The sequence below is a fragment of the Argentina silus genome (assembly GCF_951799395.1).
Source record: "Argentina silus genome assembly, chromosome: 22".
NCBI classification, from domain to species: Eukaryota; Metazoa; Chordata; class Actinopteri; order Argentiniformes; family Argentinidae; genus Argentina; species Argentina silus.
In genome coordinates, this window is record NC_139676.1 from 7,751,133 (window position 1) to 7,766,975 (window position 15,843).

General features: G+C 45.3%; 2 protein-coding genes across 2 annotated transcripts in view; both read left to right on the forward strand.

The window, feature by feature from the left end:
• The first annotated feature begins 883 nt into the window (after nucleotides 1-883).
• On the forward strand, nucleotides 884-14,226 carry LOC310821470 (cytosolic purine 5'-nucleotidase-like). Its single transcript, XM_083693512.1, has 7 exons — nucleotides 884-1,073; nucleotides 2,906-3,026; nucleotides 6,932-7,005; nucleotides 11,771-11,888; nucleotides 12,237-12,332; nucleotides 12,966-13,057; nucleotides 14,161-14,226. Exons 2-7 carry the CDS (start codon nucleotides 2,926-2,928, stop codon nucleotides 14,220-14,222), a joined length of 543 nt encoding a protein of 180 aa, XP_083549638.1. The 5' UTR covers nucleotides 884-1,073; nucleotides 2,906-2,925; the 3' UTR covers nucleotides 14,223-14,226.
• Nucleotides 14,227-14,701: 475 nt separating this feature from the next.
• Nucleotides 14,702-15,843, forward strand: part of LOC310821466 (cytosolic purine 5'-nucleotidase-like) — a gene marked incomplete at its 5' end in the record, with an annotated part of 9,861 nt that continues 8,719 nt past the window's right edge. Inside the window, 3 exons of the mRNA XM_083693508.1 lie at nucleotides 14,702-15,088; nucleotides 15,351-15,404; nucleotides 15,593-15,676. Coding sequence (XP_083549634.1) covers nucleotides 14,702-15,088; nucleotides 15,351-15,404; nucleotides 15,593-15,676 — 525 coding nt within the window. The remainder of the gene's footprint in view (nucleotides 15,089-15,350; nucleotides 15,405-15,592; nucleotides 15,677-15,843) is intronic.

Consider the following 15,843-nt stretch of genomic DNA (forward strand, 5'->3'; position numbering starts at 1 on the left):
GTTGTCTGCAATTTCCTGTAATAATACAGTCAACACAATAATATTTATAGGAAATATCAGGGCAATCACGGAGAATCCAAGCTTGGGCCGCAATTCTCAAAATACAATTTTCAGAATATGAGTGGGAGCCATGCAAGGCCGGCGGTGGCTATGTGTGTCTTGCCACCCAACATTTTCTGAATTGTTGATATTCCGGGGGCGTGTTTGAATGTTTAATCTCATATTTGTATTTACTGTAGGTCCATATACTATGTCTATCTATTTAGCGCTGCCCATAGCCACCGCCAACCTTGATACCCCCCCCCCCTCCTACGCCCGCCCACCCATACAAAATCAATGGGCCTTCCAAATTGTTGGTTCTGGCGCTGGGCCTGGAGCCATGTATCAAGTCAAGGAGATTAGCCTAATTATATTATTTTCTAAATGATTGAGAGATTATAAATGCCTAATTCAATAAATACCAGAAGTGCAAGTACTGTATGTAGATTAACTGCATTTTACAAAGGATAGGCTTTCGGCCTATTCATAAAAAAAACCAATTGCACCAAGAAGCAGGTTATTTTGATGTATGTTGTGGAATAAGTAGTATTATTGATATATAAGTTTGAAAATGATAAAAAAAAAAAAATTATATTACCATTTTTACTCTGTGAATAAATCCAAGACATGATATTTTCATTGAACTATGAATGGTGGGTGTAAGCCAGGGGTAAAAAATAAATAAATAACTGATGGCCATCTCCATTTCCACTGATAACAGTTATAGTTGTAGCTTTCATCATGAAGAATGACACGTTGTCCCAGGGTTGTCCCTCCCCTTTTGACCAATAGATAGCAGCAAAACACCGCCCACACCGCTCTGTCTGATAGTACTGTATAACAACAACTGGCAGCAGAGAAGCTTTGCTGAGAATTGCGAAAGAATCATCTCTGCCCGCTAGGTTTTTGCTTTGCTCTTTCTTGCGAAGACATTTACTTTTTCGATTTTTTGCCCCGGTTGGATGGTGTAGAAAGCGCATGCTCAGAATATCAGACGAAACGGTGCAGTTGTTGCTTTATCGAGGAATACAGAGGTGAGTATGTCAAATCGGCCAAAGAACATCCGTTTTTTTGTTCTCCTTTGCAGACAAGCCAAGTCTCTGCTGGCTTGGGGTTTTCTTCAAAGAGCAGGGGAGAAATTGTTTTTGTAACTAACCTAATAGCCCCCCCCTTGTCCTATAAACGTCTCTGGTATGCGACACATAATTGAACGTTATGCTGGCTTTCGAGCTTGCTATGTCTAGCATTACTCCATTTGCAATTACAGTAGCTTACGTTTCAAACCTCTGTGGTTTGACATCTCTTTCTACACAGTTGCAAGCTAGCCAGCTAGCTTGCTGATGTCGCTTGCTGCTAACATTAAGCCCCCGTCGGCGAGCAAGACAAGAGGTGATTCGACAATAGTAATGTCACTGAAGGCCAGCTGTTAGCTTGACAAAAACCCAACGGACAGGTGCAAAACAATAGCAAAGCGACGTTAGCTTTTAGCTAACTAGGCTAAGTTTAAACTTACTGTAGCTGAAGCAAGCAAGCAAGCTAGCTAGTGCAACCCCAGTCCAGGATGCCCCGCTGAACCCAATGGACCGACTCGGTTCTCCTGTCCTAATTGGTCAAATCCCCTGTATTGGGACATGTCACATATATTGGGACATGTCACATATGTCACGTATACGTAATGGGACATGACATACGATTGGCAATATGTTTATGCGTTGTCATGTGGCACAATGTCAAATGTTGAATGTTTATTTGTCCAGGGTTAGCTAGTTTCACTGAGATGATGTTTTGCAATCTGAGAGCTTTGGATGATTTTTAATGATTGTTTTGTAATAGTATGCATTATAAACATGTATTAAAGTCATCCATGGTTAATTGCGAGAGGGACTATATTGGCTAGTACAAAAGTCTGATGTATCACTTTTCCTGATGTGTCTCAGATAAGGTCACCTCATTATAGTGACCCTGTTTCCTTGTTGCTGCTCAGTGAGGAAGCTTAAGTGCTGGTAGAAACCTCTCCTTTACTGCTCCTCAGGCTACTGCCTTGTTGGTTTGTGTCAGTCAGTACAAGTTATGTGACCAAGAATGCTGACCTCAGCTTTTCTCCCGGCCCCCAAGTCTCCCTGGTGATAGAAAAGGCAGTGAATTTGAAAAACCACTGGCCGTTGGATAGCCTACGTTCCCCTGAGACAGAAAATCGTTGAGCTTCCCTCGTCAGAATTCTATGATGCACAACAATGAACAGATGTTTTCATAGAGAATTTCTTCCTTAGGAATACCGGCCTAGTATGACCCAAATCTTCTTCGTGTGATTTAATCTAGCCTAACTCCTCAGTCCCTTGTCTGAAAAGCCCAGCTGAAGTGAGTGATGCTTTAGATTTTGTGTTCATCTCTGGCCTAAGGCTTTTCATTAACACAGCCAGGATGATGGCATTAATCAGGCTTAATTCAGTCACCTGCATCCCATCTTGTTACCTTGTAATGCATAAGAATTGTGTGTGTGTGTGTGTGTGTGTGTGTGTGTGTGTGTGTGTGTGTGTGTGTGTGTGTGTGTGTGTGTATATGTGTATGTGTGTGTCTCAATCAAACAGAGCACATGCTGTTTGATGTTTTTAGCAGCTGTTGACAGGGATTCAAGCTAGGCTTAGGCCCACCATGATTAATATGATTAGGGAGCTCTATTGTTCCATCATTTCCAAAACAAACAGACCGATGTCTGTGCTTGTTGATACAGGTATCATAGAGCCATTTCATGCATTTCCAGTTTGAGGACACTGTTCTAAACTATTCTTACTGTGAAATGCTCCACATACAAGAAGAGAAAGCTGTTGGAAGTATAACAGTGAAAACTTCCCTTTTCTTCCCCCAGATTTTTGAAAGGATATAAAGATGACCACTTCCTGGAGCGATAGACTGCAGAACTATGCAGACCTGCCTGCCAACATGGACGGACTGGCCATGAAGAAGTACCGGCGAGAGGCCTACCATAGGTATGGGTGGAGGAATGACATAATCATAACAATAATAATAATTAATTACATTTATAAAGTGCTTTTTATTGTACAAGAATAATCTCAAAGTGTATAAAAGAAAAAATAACATAATAAAAAAAAGCTATATATATATATATATATATATATATATATATATATATATATATAACCATATCATAAAAGCAGCAGTCAAAGTCGAGGAGGAAGGGTAGGCCAGCCGATAAAGGTAAACATGCCCTGTGTGGGAATAGAGTCACGTGTAAAGCTGCATTCCTTACTACCTTTGGGTTACTCTCTTCTGTCGTTACTCCAGATGGCTGTCAGAGGCTAGATGTTGTCTTAGTGCATGTTGATGTGTACTACCTTTGACACACTTTGAGTCTCTGCAGATTCTTAAAACACATCCTGCCTGACGCGTCCTCTCAGCTTCATGACCGTTACACCGACTTCCTGTTCACCGCAACCGTAGAACAAACCCCAGACATCCATGCCATTGTGCTGTGTGTGTGTGTGTGTGGTCCAGTCCATTGCACCATATAGCTGTTTAAAGCTCCCTGAACGTTGAAATTCAATAAATTACCTGTGTAATTGGCAAACGCTATGTCCTGCTGCCCAGTCATAAAATGGGTTACAATGTTTTGGCAGTCATTTACTCTTTATAATTGGAAATGGAGGACCCTAAAATAGATAGCCTACTGTAATACATTTATCTAATGAGAGGAAAAGCCCTGTAGCTATGGTTGGCTAAATGGCAGGCGGGGGAGCGGGGGAGGGTGGGGCAGAGAGAATTTGACCGACGTGAGTGCGATAAACTTGTGGTGTGTTGTGTAATGTTTAACCCCACTAAAGACAACTGTTGCCTGGAGAATTGCTGTTATTACCATCGCATTACATAACCTTTGTACGTTACAGCCGGCCCCTGAAGCTGTCACGCATGTTGTCATTGTCCACTCCGGCATCTGTCAATCACAATCAGCCAGCTAGCTAGGCTAGGCTAACCCCTCTCACATAGGAACGTCTTTGAACGTTCCCTGAGGTACAACATTGCTCACCCTTTGGTAATGTATTGATATCTAAGAACAGTTTTGTTTTTCGAGATCTAATAGGTTTTCTAGAGATTAGAGTATATTTAAAGAACAATATCGTTTTGTACAATTGCAGTCCACCCAAACAGTTTACCACCATTTGTCACACTCAGACCAGCAAAAGTTATGCCCCATGAAGATAAACTCTTTTTCGGCGCTGCTGTTCAATGTTTCCATGAGATAAGAAGCTTGTGGAACAAATCTGGCCCTGATTTATCGCAGTGTGGTCTAAGGGATCCTCTTTTAGGCGTGGGCAGGTCCACGCAGGCTATTTGAGGCCGAGGCTGTAAGCGCGGGCCGATGTCGAAGGCTGACTATCTCACACACGACGCTGTTCGCCACCCACCCTGCGTCAATAGTGGAGAGTTTAAAAAGGGACACGGCTTGCTTGCTCGCTCGCTCTTTCCTCGACATTTATGACCGTACTTCACCTCCACTCTAAAAGCTCAAGAAAGAACATGCTGGAAATGCGGTGCTTGCAGAAGGAGGGTCTTGTTCTGTGCAGTAAGGGGCCTAAGAAGTCCCCTCATTTGTTGAAAGCGATAGGCCGCCCACCTTTGTACTCAACGGTTTTTCGGTGCTGAGAACACAACACAGTACAATAGCACTCCCACATTCCAGCTGATTGTTATCAGTCAAGACTACAGACCTCAACTGAGCATTTAGCAGTGGTACCACCACACTTAAAGGGATACTTACACCAATTTTGAACACATCACCTCCAATGCGATACCAGTGTCTATATATGTGAAAACAGCGATATTCTGCGGTCTGTCTTCAAAAAGATAAGACAAAAGGTCCTAAGGAAATTACCCCCTTACCTCCCCACTGCCTGGAAACTCATCGTAGTTTGTGAAAATATTTTATTTAATCCATGGCGACGTCATCGGGGGAAAATTCCTTTCCATTTTCGACCTTTTCTCATATCTCTTAGACTACAGAACCTAGAAAATCGCTGTTTCCACATAGATAGACCCCGGCATGGTGCTGGAGGTAATGAATGTGATGTTCAAAATGGGTGAAGTGTCCCTTTAAGCTTGCATTTGGCCTGTAATTTATCTTCTGAAAGGAATAGGGAGAGTTAACACTAGCAGGCGGTAATAAGGCTTTTACTGTTTTACTGTACATTAAATTATGCTGACTCAGATTTCTTAAAGAAGGGAAAGATATTGTAATGTTCTCCCTCCCTAGTTAACCAGGCCTTGGTAATGTAATGACCAGTGGCTTGGGAGTTGGATCCGCTGCTTCCACCTGACTTGATTGTTCTGGATGTCTTTGAGGGCGAACAAACAACACACACCCCGACAACAACACTGACGACAACAACAACAGAGAACGACACAGAATGGCCACAATCATTTTTGCAACAAGTCAGAAATGTTTTTGAATGGCAAGGAAGCAAAGAGAGGGGTGGGCTATTGTTTTTGCGCTATAGCTGGCTGCGTGTTACCGGAGCGGGCTAGGCCAACGCGGAGTCAATTACACGTTTAATCGCGCTCAGAATGCATCGTCAGTCTTCCTTCGGGCAAAGCTCTTCCTGGCAACTGGTTCACTATGGAGCGGCAGCAAGGTATGCCAAAATGTTGGCCATTTAAAACGTTTTTTTTTTCCCCCTTTGTGGACAGGAAATGGTAGTCGTTTGGTGGGATCACCCAGAGACTGGCTTTGGTTTTGATTTGATTGTTTTAAGCTTGTCCACCGTATGTGAGTTTAGGCTTATAGGTCGATGTATAACTGCATTGCAGTTGTTATTTTTTTAATCTGGATTTGGAGTGTCCATGTTGGTCGCATTACGCTTGAAAATAACTGAGTACATTGACTTGCCTGAGGTAATAATGAGTGATGGACCCTTGACATGTAGCAAACATTTATTGATGATCCTAAATCTTTATTATTTGTTATTCATTATTTAGAGGGCTACATGTCTTTGTTTTAAGAGTTGTTAGAGTTTGTGAAGAGTTTAAAGAGTTGGAAGTCGACAACATAATTAGACACTATCATTGTTACTACAACAGTTACTGTCGTTTGTTCTAATGCTGTATTAGCCATGTTGCTAAGCTAGCTATGCCACCGTACTGTAGCTAGCTGGCTAGGGAAGCTGAAAGCTGTCCCCGACTCCCTAGAGACAGCAGGATCCAAAGTGTCAGGCAGGCTTTATGTAAATAATGCCGACCACTCCTGACACGCAGGTCCCCCTGCCACCCACCGTGATATACGACCGGGAACATTTGAGCTGCCTCTGGGAAAACAGCCTAATGTAGGATTGCCAGGCTTTAACCCAAAGGCAGCATAGGCAAAGGGCTTTACAGGCATTTAAAGAGAGTCTATGTGAGACTGTGAGTCTAGAGCTCAAAGGCCGACGTGTTTACCATGTGGGTGTTAACCCCATGTTCTTTTCCTCCGACTGTTTTCTGAGTCGGACGTTGGAAGTTCTGGTTATTTGTCAGTGTTTTTATCTTGGGGCGTCTCCCCTGTTATTACCTCTGAGGCCTCCGGCACATTATTTGGCTGGTGTTCCAAATAACGTCTTAACAATACATTCACACATGTCGATCAATAACAGATTTGTTACAGTTTGCTATATTTCAAATGAGACCTAGGTGTTCATAAGGTGTTAGTTACACTGTAATGGCATGTTGCAATTGATTTATACCTTGACGTTGTTCACTTCTTCTTTTTCTGTGTAGGCTAGTTGTGGGCTCATGCAATGGGATACCACACACATTACTCAGCTATCTCTCCTTTTAGCAGAGAGAGAGAGTGGGGGAAGTGGCTGTCAAATCATCTTACTGGTTGTCTTCTCTGTTCTCTCTTTAGGGTGTTTGTAAACAGGAGCTTGGCTATGGAGAAGATTAAGTGCTTTGGCTTTGATATGGATTACACTTTAGCAGGTAAGTGCAGTGGCAGCTCCCTCCTCTTCCCTCCTCCTCCTCCTCCTCCTCCTCCCCTCCTCCTCCTCCTCTTCCTCCTACCCCCCCCCCCCCCCCCAATCGCTTTTACAATGTAGGCTAAGTCAGCTCCTGTTGGCATAGCAACTCGTCAGCCGTATTGATTTCTCTCTTCATTGCGTGTTGACAAAGCACACTGGTCAGAACAGGGCTCACGTGTCACCTGATGAGGCCAGACGGGCAAGGGTGGAGGTGGTGGTGGGGATGGGGGTGGTGGGGGGGGGGGGTGGTGGGAGCAGAGACGATGGAGAAAGGTGATCCGTCCATCAGGTAGAGAGATAGAGGGGGAAACAAATTGTCGGGATCTCTGAGTACTTTGGGGGTTATTTGGTCACTTCGGCTATTGACGTCCTTGGAATTCCTGCAGTACTGTAAACAGAACCCCCATGACCTCACGTGTAAAACGCAAAGTTTCTACTGAAGCTTCCCTTTCTAGTTGTGTGCTGTATGGAGAAGAGTTTTGTTTACTTGACACTACTGCAGTTTCATGGTCTCTAACCCTAACCTAAAAATACCAACTACTGGGTAGCCTGTAGGCTGTTTTATCAAATGACGAATGGGTGTGTTGTCCATACGCCAGCCTTCTACATCTCTCTGCAATAACAAATACATTGGATATCCTCCCCTCAGTGGTGTGTGACCACCTTGGCATCGTCACCACCTTCCACCAAAACCAACACATGCGCCAAGACACGGTTTGCCCCCCTCAACACTCAGCTGTGACTCAGCTACTAAGCAGTGTTGGTAATTACTCTATAAATACACCCTCCCTCCCATCTCTTTCCGCCCATCCCTCCCTCCCTCCCTCCCTGACTTTGAGAAGCAGGTCATGTCTGACATGCTAGTAGGATTGATGGCTCCCCTGAGACTGGCGATCACTTGTACCCAACCCAACCCCCGGGTGTAGAGATTTTACGGACGCTCAGCTGTTGACATGTGCCTCTTTATGGGAGCCCCATAACCAAGTGATAATGTTTACAAGGCGCGGGGCTATCATGTCGCTCCACGCCGTGGTCCCAGGCCCGTCTGTTGTTGGCTGCCCATTAGAACCAGGGTCGTCCCAGTCGTCGGCTATGTCCACGCCGGCGACACCTTCGGACCTCCTGCGGTCGCCGGGGGGTGAGGGTTGGCCTTGGCCGAGGCTGGGTCGAGGTCGAGGTCGGGGTTGGGGTTGGGTTGTGTTGTGTTCCATTTGCGGTTGAAACAGGCACGGTCGTGTCAACACCTTTCAGCGTGTCATTAAGACATTGATTCAAGATGTCAGCCGTCCAGCTCGTCGACTCGAGTTCTCCTAGTCTGAAAGAGAGGTCGGTTCGTATGTGTTCCTGTTTTGTTGTTTTTGTACAAAATGGGTCCTTTTAGAATCTTGCGTCTCCGCATCCGTAGGCCCGTATGACTAAATGTCAAAGCCTGCATTAGTCGCCCCACTACCCACTACGCCCCACTCAAATGTATCATGTGAAAGGGCAACGGTTGAAATCCAGGCCGTCTATCATTGACTCTGTTAGTCACACAGCAAAGGTCGGTTGATGATGACAGCTCCGGTGATGACAGACTTTGGTGGTCAACTCTGTTGACTGACTCCCCACCCCCACATCGCCGTGGTAACCAGATACTCCCAAGTGTTTTTTCGGCCACATCTGTACGTGGTGTTCTGAAACCACATCGCCTAGACTGCTCTGTACCGTGGGCCCAAATGTAGGACACACACACACACACACACACACGGTTCTACAACGGAGACACAGTTTTTGGCCTCGTTTTTTTGATTGCATCTTCGCACTGTAACGGTGAATGCCAAGCCTCTCGTGCTAATTGATGTTATTTTGACAAGGTGTTCCTTACTAATTGAGATAACTGACATCAGATACAGACATAACAGCTTGTCAGGAAGCAAGTCCAATTGAAGGTATATATAGAACATGTAGATATGTAGGACAGTCAAGTCAAAATATGGTCTATTTACCGGTTCATACGTCTTAGTGGAAGGCTGTTGTTTACGTGGTCTGCAGAGAGGGGGTATACCTTACATTTGGTTCTAAACTGACCCCTGTCGCCGCCCGGCTGTAAATTCTAGCCTGGTCACAGCCACCCAGCACCCCGCCGTAAACCACAAGTAAGCACTTCAATCTAGGGAGTATAATTATCTGTCAACGAGTGGAGGTAACGGATCCCCAAGCCTCGAACGGCTGCAACTCTTGCCAAGGAGAAGTGCGTGTGTCTGTGCGTGTGTCTGTGTCTGTGTCTGTGTCTGTGTCTGTGTCTGTGTGTGTGTGTGTGTGTGTGTGTGTGTGTGTGTCTGTGTCTGTGCATGTGCATGTGCATGTGGATGTGCGCGTGTGTGTTAGCTGTCAGTGGAGAAATATGAGAGTTTGTGTACAGGAGTGCTGGGCTCCCAGTAAACCACACAGGGGGGGAACACCAAGGACATTGCCAAGCAACAGTAGCCCACCTCTCCATACACGTACATGGTGCTTTTATATTGCTGTTTGTCTACTGTATAATCATGTGTTGGTTTTGGTTGGGTGTGCACGGTTGTATATCTCCCGTGGTGACAGTTGTATATCACAGTGAGCGTTTTGCTTTTCCAATTTTCTCACCAGACTCACCATTTTAAATGGGAGAGTGTTGACGGTGCAGCCGTCGGAAAGCGCTGACAGGGGAGTCGGTGCGGGTTCCACCGACACACAGAGACGAGTGCTTCAAACGGGAATTTCAATGGATTTAAAAAATGTTTTATAAATAGATCATTGCTCAACACTGCTCACCTGTGAAACGCTGGCATTCAAAACCTCTCCCGTGTTTTCATTTTGTGCAATGCCTGCGTGTCGGTTTGGAAACAATAGCTCGGTTGGAGGAGGAGGAGGAGGGTCATCACATGCCATCCTGAATTATTCAGACGGAGCCTGCAGCAAAAAGTTGCGAGGGGTGTGGACTTGCTTGCAACCAACAGACAACACTTTTTACTGCCTGCTTCCCCAGAATCTCAGTGGAGAGATGAGAGATTAGCTTTCCAGTAACCCATAAAGCGTGAGCCATGTGAAATAGGGACAGTCTCCTGCGGTTATGGTGTTATTTTGATGCAGTACCTGACCATGGGCAAACTGCCTGACACACTTTTATATAGATCGCCTTTATAAAGCCTTGCCATTTATCAAGCGTGTGTGTGCATGTGTGTGCGTATGTGTGTGTGTGTGTGTGTGTGTGTACATTTGTATGTGTATGTTCGTGTGTGTGTGTATTTTTGTGTGTGTGTGTGTGTGTGTGTGTGTGTGTGTGTGTGTGTGTGTGAGTGTGTGAAGCTAGCCAAAGCTGTCCAAGGTCACCATGCGGAGAGAGAGAGCTCTGGGGCGAACCAAAGAGAGAGTGATGATGGGAAAGGTGACGGAGGGGAAAGGGACTCTCAAAATAGGTTTCTTTGTAGCGGCACAGAGCTTAGGGAAATGAAGGAAGGGATAGGGGGAGGAGAGGGGAGAGAGGGAGAGAGGGAGAGTGAAGGGGAGGTATGGAGGGAGGGCTATTTGTATGGAGGAATCTGGCGTGGCTGTGGCTCCTCTGGGCTCTGTGCACTGGGCGCTGTGCCCATACCCCCCCCCCCCCCCCCCACTCAGTCAGCTAACAGGGACATGATGGGAGATTTAAAACCGCAAAATCCACACACACACACACACACACACACAGTCAGATACACACACACACACACACACACCCTGTCCCACAAAACTCGCAGGGACGCAGATGTTTGACCATTCCTCCCACATGCGGCCTCCTCATCCGCCAGCTCCTCTCCAGTGGCCTGAGTGGACCTAACGTGACCCTTGGTGAAAAAACAACAACAACACATCCCTCCCTTTTTTTTATATTAATAACATGAGACATATCCTTCATGCAGTGTCAGTTTGCATTTTAATCCACAGTTAGCCCTCCCCCCCTTGGACATACTGTAGCAAGCATCCCTGATCCTCTGTATTTTTACCCGTGCCCCTGGCTTGGTTTGCTAGGCCCGTTTCCTGGGACAGGAGATCTGGCTGTGTGTTGGATGTGCCCGGGTGCTTTGGGTCTTTGTTTCTGAATGTCATTGGTCTCCATGGGCCTCATTAGAACGGGTGTCAAACGCTGAGCCACTTCTTTTTCCAAAAGGATCCGGTTTCTCTGTGGATTAGATCACAGAGACATTCAGGCCTGTGTGTGTGTGTGTGTGTGTGTGTGTGTGTGTGTGTGTGTGTGTGTGTGTGTGTGTGTGTGTGTGTGTGTGTGTGTGTGTGTGTGTGTGTGTGTGTGTGTGTGTGTGTGTGTGTGTGTGTGTGTGTGTGTGTGTGTGTGTGTGTGTGTGTGTGTGGCTGTGTTATTAATATCCACAGCACATTTCAGACACCGTTACGTACTGGGAACATATAAACATGTACACTGTACATTGTTTTCCAGTTGAGGGTAAATGGGTTGACATTGATTGATTGAGAATACAGTGCTAATACATTCTATTTCATACGTGTATTGAGAGTAAACTGTTTCTTCATGGCATTCTCTCAATTCACAGAAAGGTCCATTGAATCAAACAGGCAAAAAAGATCTGGCAATTCCCCCCCTCAATATATGGTTTGACGAGGTGTTAATATCAGTCAATAATCCTACAGTGTTCAATGTCTGTGTCCTAATTGTGTAATTTTGGTTGAATTATGTCTTGAACGTCTGGGTGGTTCTGTTCCAGTGTACAAGTCCCCTGAGTACGAGTCCCTGGGTTTCGAACTGACGGTGGAGCGCCTCGTCTCCATCGGTTACCCCCGAGAGCTGCTCAGCTTCGTCTACGACCCCGCCTTCCCCACCAGGTGAGCTCCTCCTCCCACACCACACCGCACCGCATCGCTATGGCGATGACGTTGTGATCATAGAATTTCAGTTCTAGAACTCTTATTTCTTGAGTGGTGGCTTTGGGTCTGGGAGCTTAACTACCCAGCGACCCAGACCCTCCACTCTCCCATTCATATATTTTGTATTATATGTTTCGTATGTGGAATGTATTTTGTGTATTTGGAAAAATAAAAAAACATATATGAGTATAATGCTCATTAAATGAGTCGATGAACTCTTTATATTTTCTGTATCGATACTTAAATAAGTGAATAATTGTTAAACATGAAAGATTAACGGATGAACTTGTTTCTGCGTCTCCCCAGAGGCCTTGTGTACGACACCATGTATGGCAACCTGTTGAAGGTGGACGCCTACGGAAACATCCTGGTCTGTGTCCACGGGTTCAACTTCCTACGAGGGTGAGTGACCCCAACATAACTGTCATCCTCACCCAACATACTGTACTTCCCCTTTAACCATCCTCACCCAACATACTGTGCTTCCCCTTTAACCATCCTCACCCAACATACTGTACTTCCCCTTTAACCATCCTCACCCAACATACTGTACTTCCCCTTTAACTAACATCCTCACCCAACATACTGTACTTCCCCTTTAACCATCCTCACCCAACATACTGTACTTCCCCTTTAACCATCCTCACCCAACATACTGTACTTCCCCTTTAACTAACATCCTCACCCAACATACTGTACTTCCCCTTTAACCATCCTCACCCAACATACTGTACTTCCCCTTTAACCATCCTCACCCAACATACTGTACTTCCCCTTTAACTAACATCCTCACCCAACATACTGTACTTCCCCTTTAACCGTCATCCTCACCCAACATACTGTACTTCCCCTTTAACTAACATCCTCACCCAACATACTGTACTTCCCCTTTAACCATCCTCACCCAACATACTGTACTTCCCCTTTAACCGTCATCCTCACCCAACGACCTTCCCCTTTAAATATCATCCTCATTTAAAGGTGTTGACCCCCCTGTTGATGTCGGTGACATTGTGTTTCCTTGTCTTTCTCCAGACCTGATATACGGGAGCTGTACCCCAACAAGTTCATCCAACGTGACGACACAGAACGCTTTTACATTCTCAACACCCTCTTCAACCTGCCAGGTACTACAGCAGGAGCAGGGTTAGGGTTAATACTACAGTAGGGTTAGGGTTAGTACTACAGCAGGAGCAGGGTTAGGGTTAGGACTACAGCAGGAGCAGGGTTAGGGTTAGGACTACAGCAGGAGCAGGGTTAGGGTTAGTACTACAGCAGGAGCAGGGTTAGGGTTAGGACTACAGCAGGAGCAGGGTTAGGGTTAGGACTACAGCAGGAGCAGGGTTAGGGTTAGGACTACAGCAGGAGCAGGGTTAGGGTTAGGACTACAGCAGGAGCAGGGTTAGGGTTAGGACTACAGCAGGAGCAGGGTTAGGGTTAGTACTACAGCAGGAGCAGGGTTAGGGTTAGGACTACAGCAGGAGCAGGGTTAGGGTTAGGACTACAGCAGGAGCAGGGTTAGGGTTAGTACTACAGCAGGAGCAGGGTAGACCGGTGGAGAACCCGCTCATTGGAATGAATGGAACGGAATGAGGAACGCTATCAAACTGTTCTGATACCATTCCTCATTCCATTCCATTCCATGAAGTATGTTGGGTGAGGACGTTGATGACATTTAATTGTCTCTCCAACTGTAGCGCTCATTGTATCGCGTGGAATGCGGAACGGTATCGAAACAGCTTGATAGCGTTCCTCATTCCGTTCCATGCATTACAATGAGCCTGTCCACTGTCCTACAATGAGAGAGACAATTGAATGTCATTAACATCAATTAAGAACAGGTTTTTTTTATATATCTCTGTCTGATCTGGCTCTTTAATGACAGACAGGTTGTGACTGGCGGAGGTGAGCTCTTAAGGCAATGTGCCTAAACTACATGATGCACTGGTGCTGGGAAAATAGACCAAGAGCTGTGTCTGCTCTTCACGTGTGTGACTTTCTGCAACTGAAATAGGCGGGATTTGTTTTGTTCTAGACTATCAGTGAAATCTGCACTGTATTGTTAAATATGATAATGATGATAATAGTACATTTTTATTTCTTTACTATTTAGAAAAAAAAATGTAAGTGTCTTTCAGAATGCACAAAAGACACCGGACAGTACGTAGTGAAACCATATATTTCAATGAGCGTATGAACAACTGCTTTTTCCCCTCACCTTTCTCCACAGAGACCTACCTCTTTGCCTGCCTGGTGGACTTCTTCTCCAACTGTGACAGATATGCAAGGTAAGAAACCCTAGTCCTCCCTCCCTGTCCTATCACACTGTACACTGTAAACAGACTTCCTGGATGACAATGACACGGCGACAATGACAAGCCAATGATATGTCAGAACCCTGCAGCACCGGGTGGGTCCAAACTCTCACAGCCGTTAAACATAAACAATAAGGAAATTCATTACTGAGGCCTAGTCCTGATAAGATAACTACGGTTCAATAGAACCCTCTTATTGTATGTACTGTACTATATCTTGCCATAAACAGGATATTATTTAGCTACTGTATTTAATGATACGTTTATTGATTATTGACTTTTGCACTAATCATATACCAAGATTGCATGGAGTAACTGTAGAATTTCATATCTCTGATTTCCAAATGTGACAAATCAACCTGTAATGACTAATCAGTATAGCAATAGCATGATGTAATATCTGAAGTAATATATACATATATATATATATACATATATATACCCCCTCTGATCTAAATGCTCTTGTCGCTCGGGGTCTGTTTTCTTCTTAATTTGTGTGTGATCTGGAATGGATGCATGTCCTCTGAACCACCTGTTGGTCTTTTAGGGGGAGAAAGCTTTCCTGTTTGGCTGGGACACCTCAAACAAGGGAAGACTATCCCATTTAAAAGCAAACAAAACAAACAAACAACAACAACAACAAAAAAGCATGTTGTAAAAAAAAAAAAAAAAAAAAAAAAAAGTGGCCAGCGTGTAAATCCCTGGCCGATCCACTGGCTGTGTGTCTGTCCCTCTCCCCTCTCCCTCAGCTGTGAGACCGGCTTCAAGGACGGGGACCTCTTCATGTCCTTCAAGAGCATGTTCCAGGACGTCCGAGACGCCGTCGACTGGGTCCACTTCAAGGTAAAGCCCGTCCAGTAGGGTTCTGATACTCTCAGAACAGGACACCCTGACACAGACACAATACGACACAACATGGTTATTCTACCTCCACCAGCCTCCACTGGCATACTTGTGAATAGCGTCACAAAGGTTAGCAATGTCACGGCGATGATTGACATAATATAAAGAACGAAAGAAACCGTTTTCTTTTAGTTTTTGTTTTTGTTCGTTGGTGATGTGAGTAATTTGTAACCCCTGTATCACCCGTCATGGTGTCTTTCAGGGGACGCTGAAGGAGAAGACCGTAGAGAACCTTGAGAAGTATGTTGTGAGAGATGTAAGTACAGTAAACGCACACTGACATTGGTTGTCGCTCCTTTACGGTTTGGCCTGTTTTGGTGTACAGTATGTACAGTACCAGGGGAGCCTGCTGGAGCCTGTCCTCCCGTTCCCACCTCCACACAGCTTCCGCTGGTATCGACTGACCTTCCAACTCTGACAGTTTTGTTTTTTTTCCTCACAAAGGGAAAGTTGCCACTTCTCCTGAGTCGAATGAATGAAGTAGCCAAGGTGTTCCTGGCCACCAACAGTGACTACAAATACACACACGTGAGTGTAGTTGGTGTACTGACTAGGTCCCGATGGTTACACACATACACACACACACACACACACACACACACACACACACACACACACACACACACAGAGACAGAGACATAGACAGACAGGAGTGTACACACAAACAAAAATGCATACATTCTCTGTGAAGCATT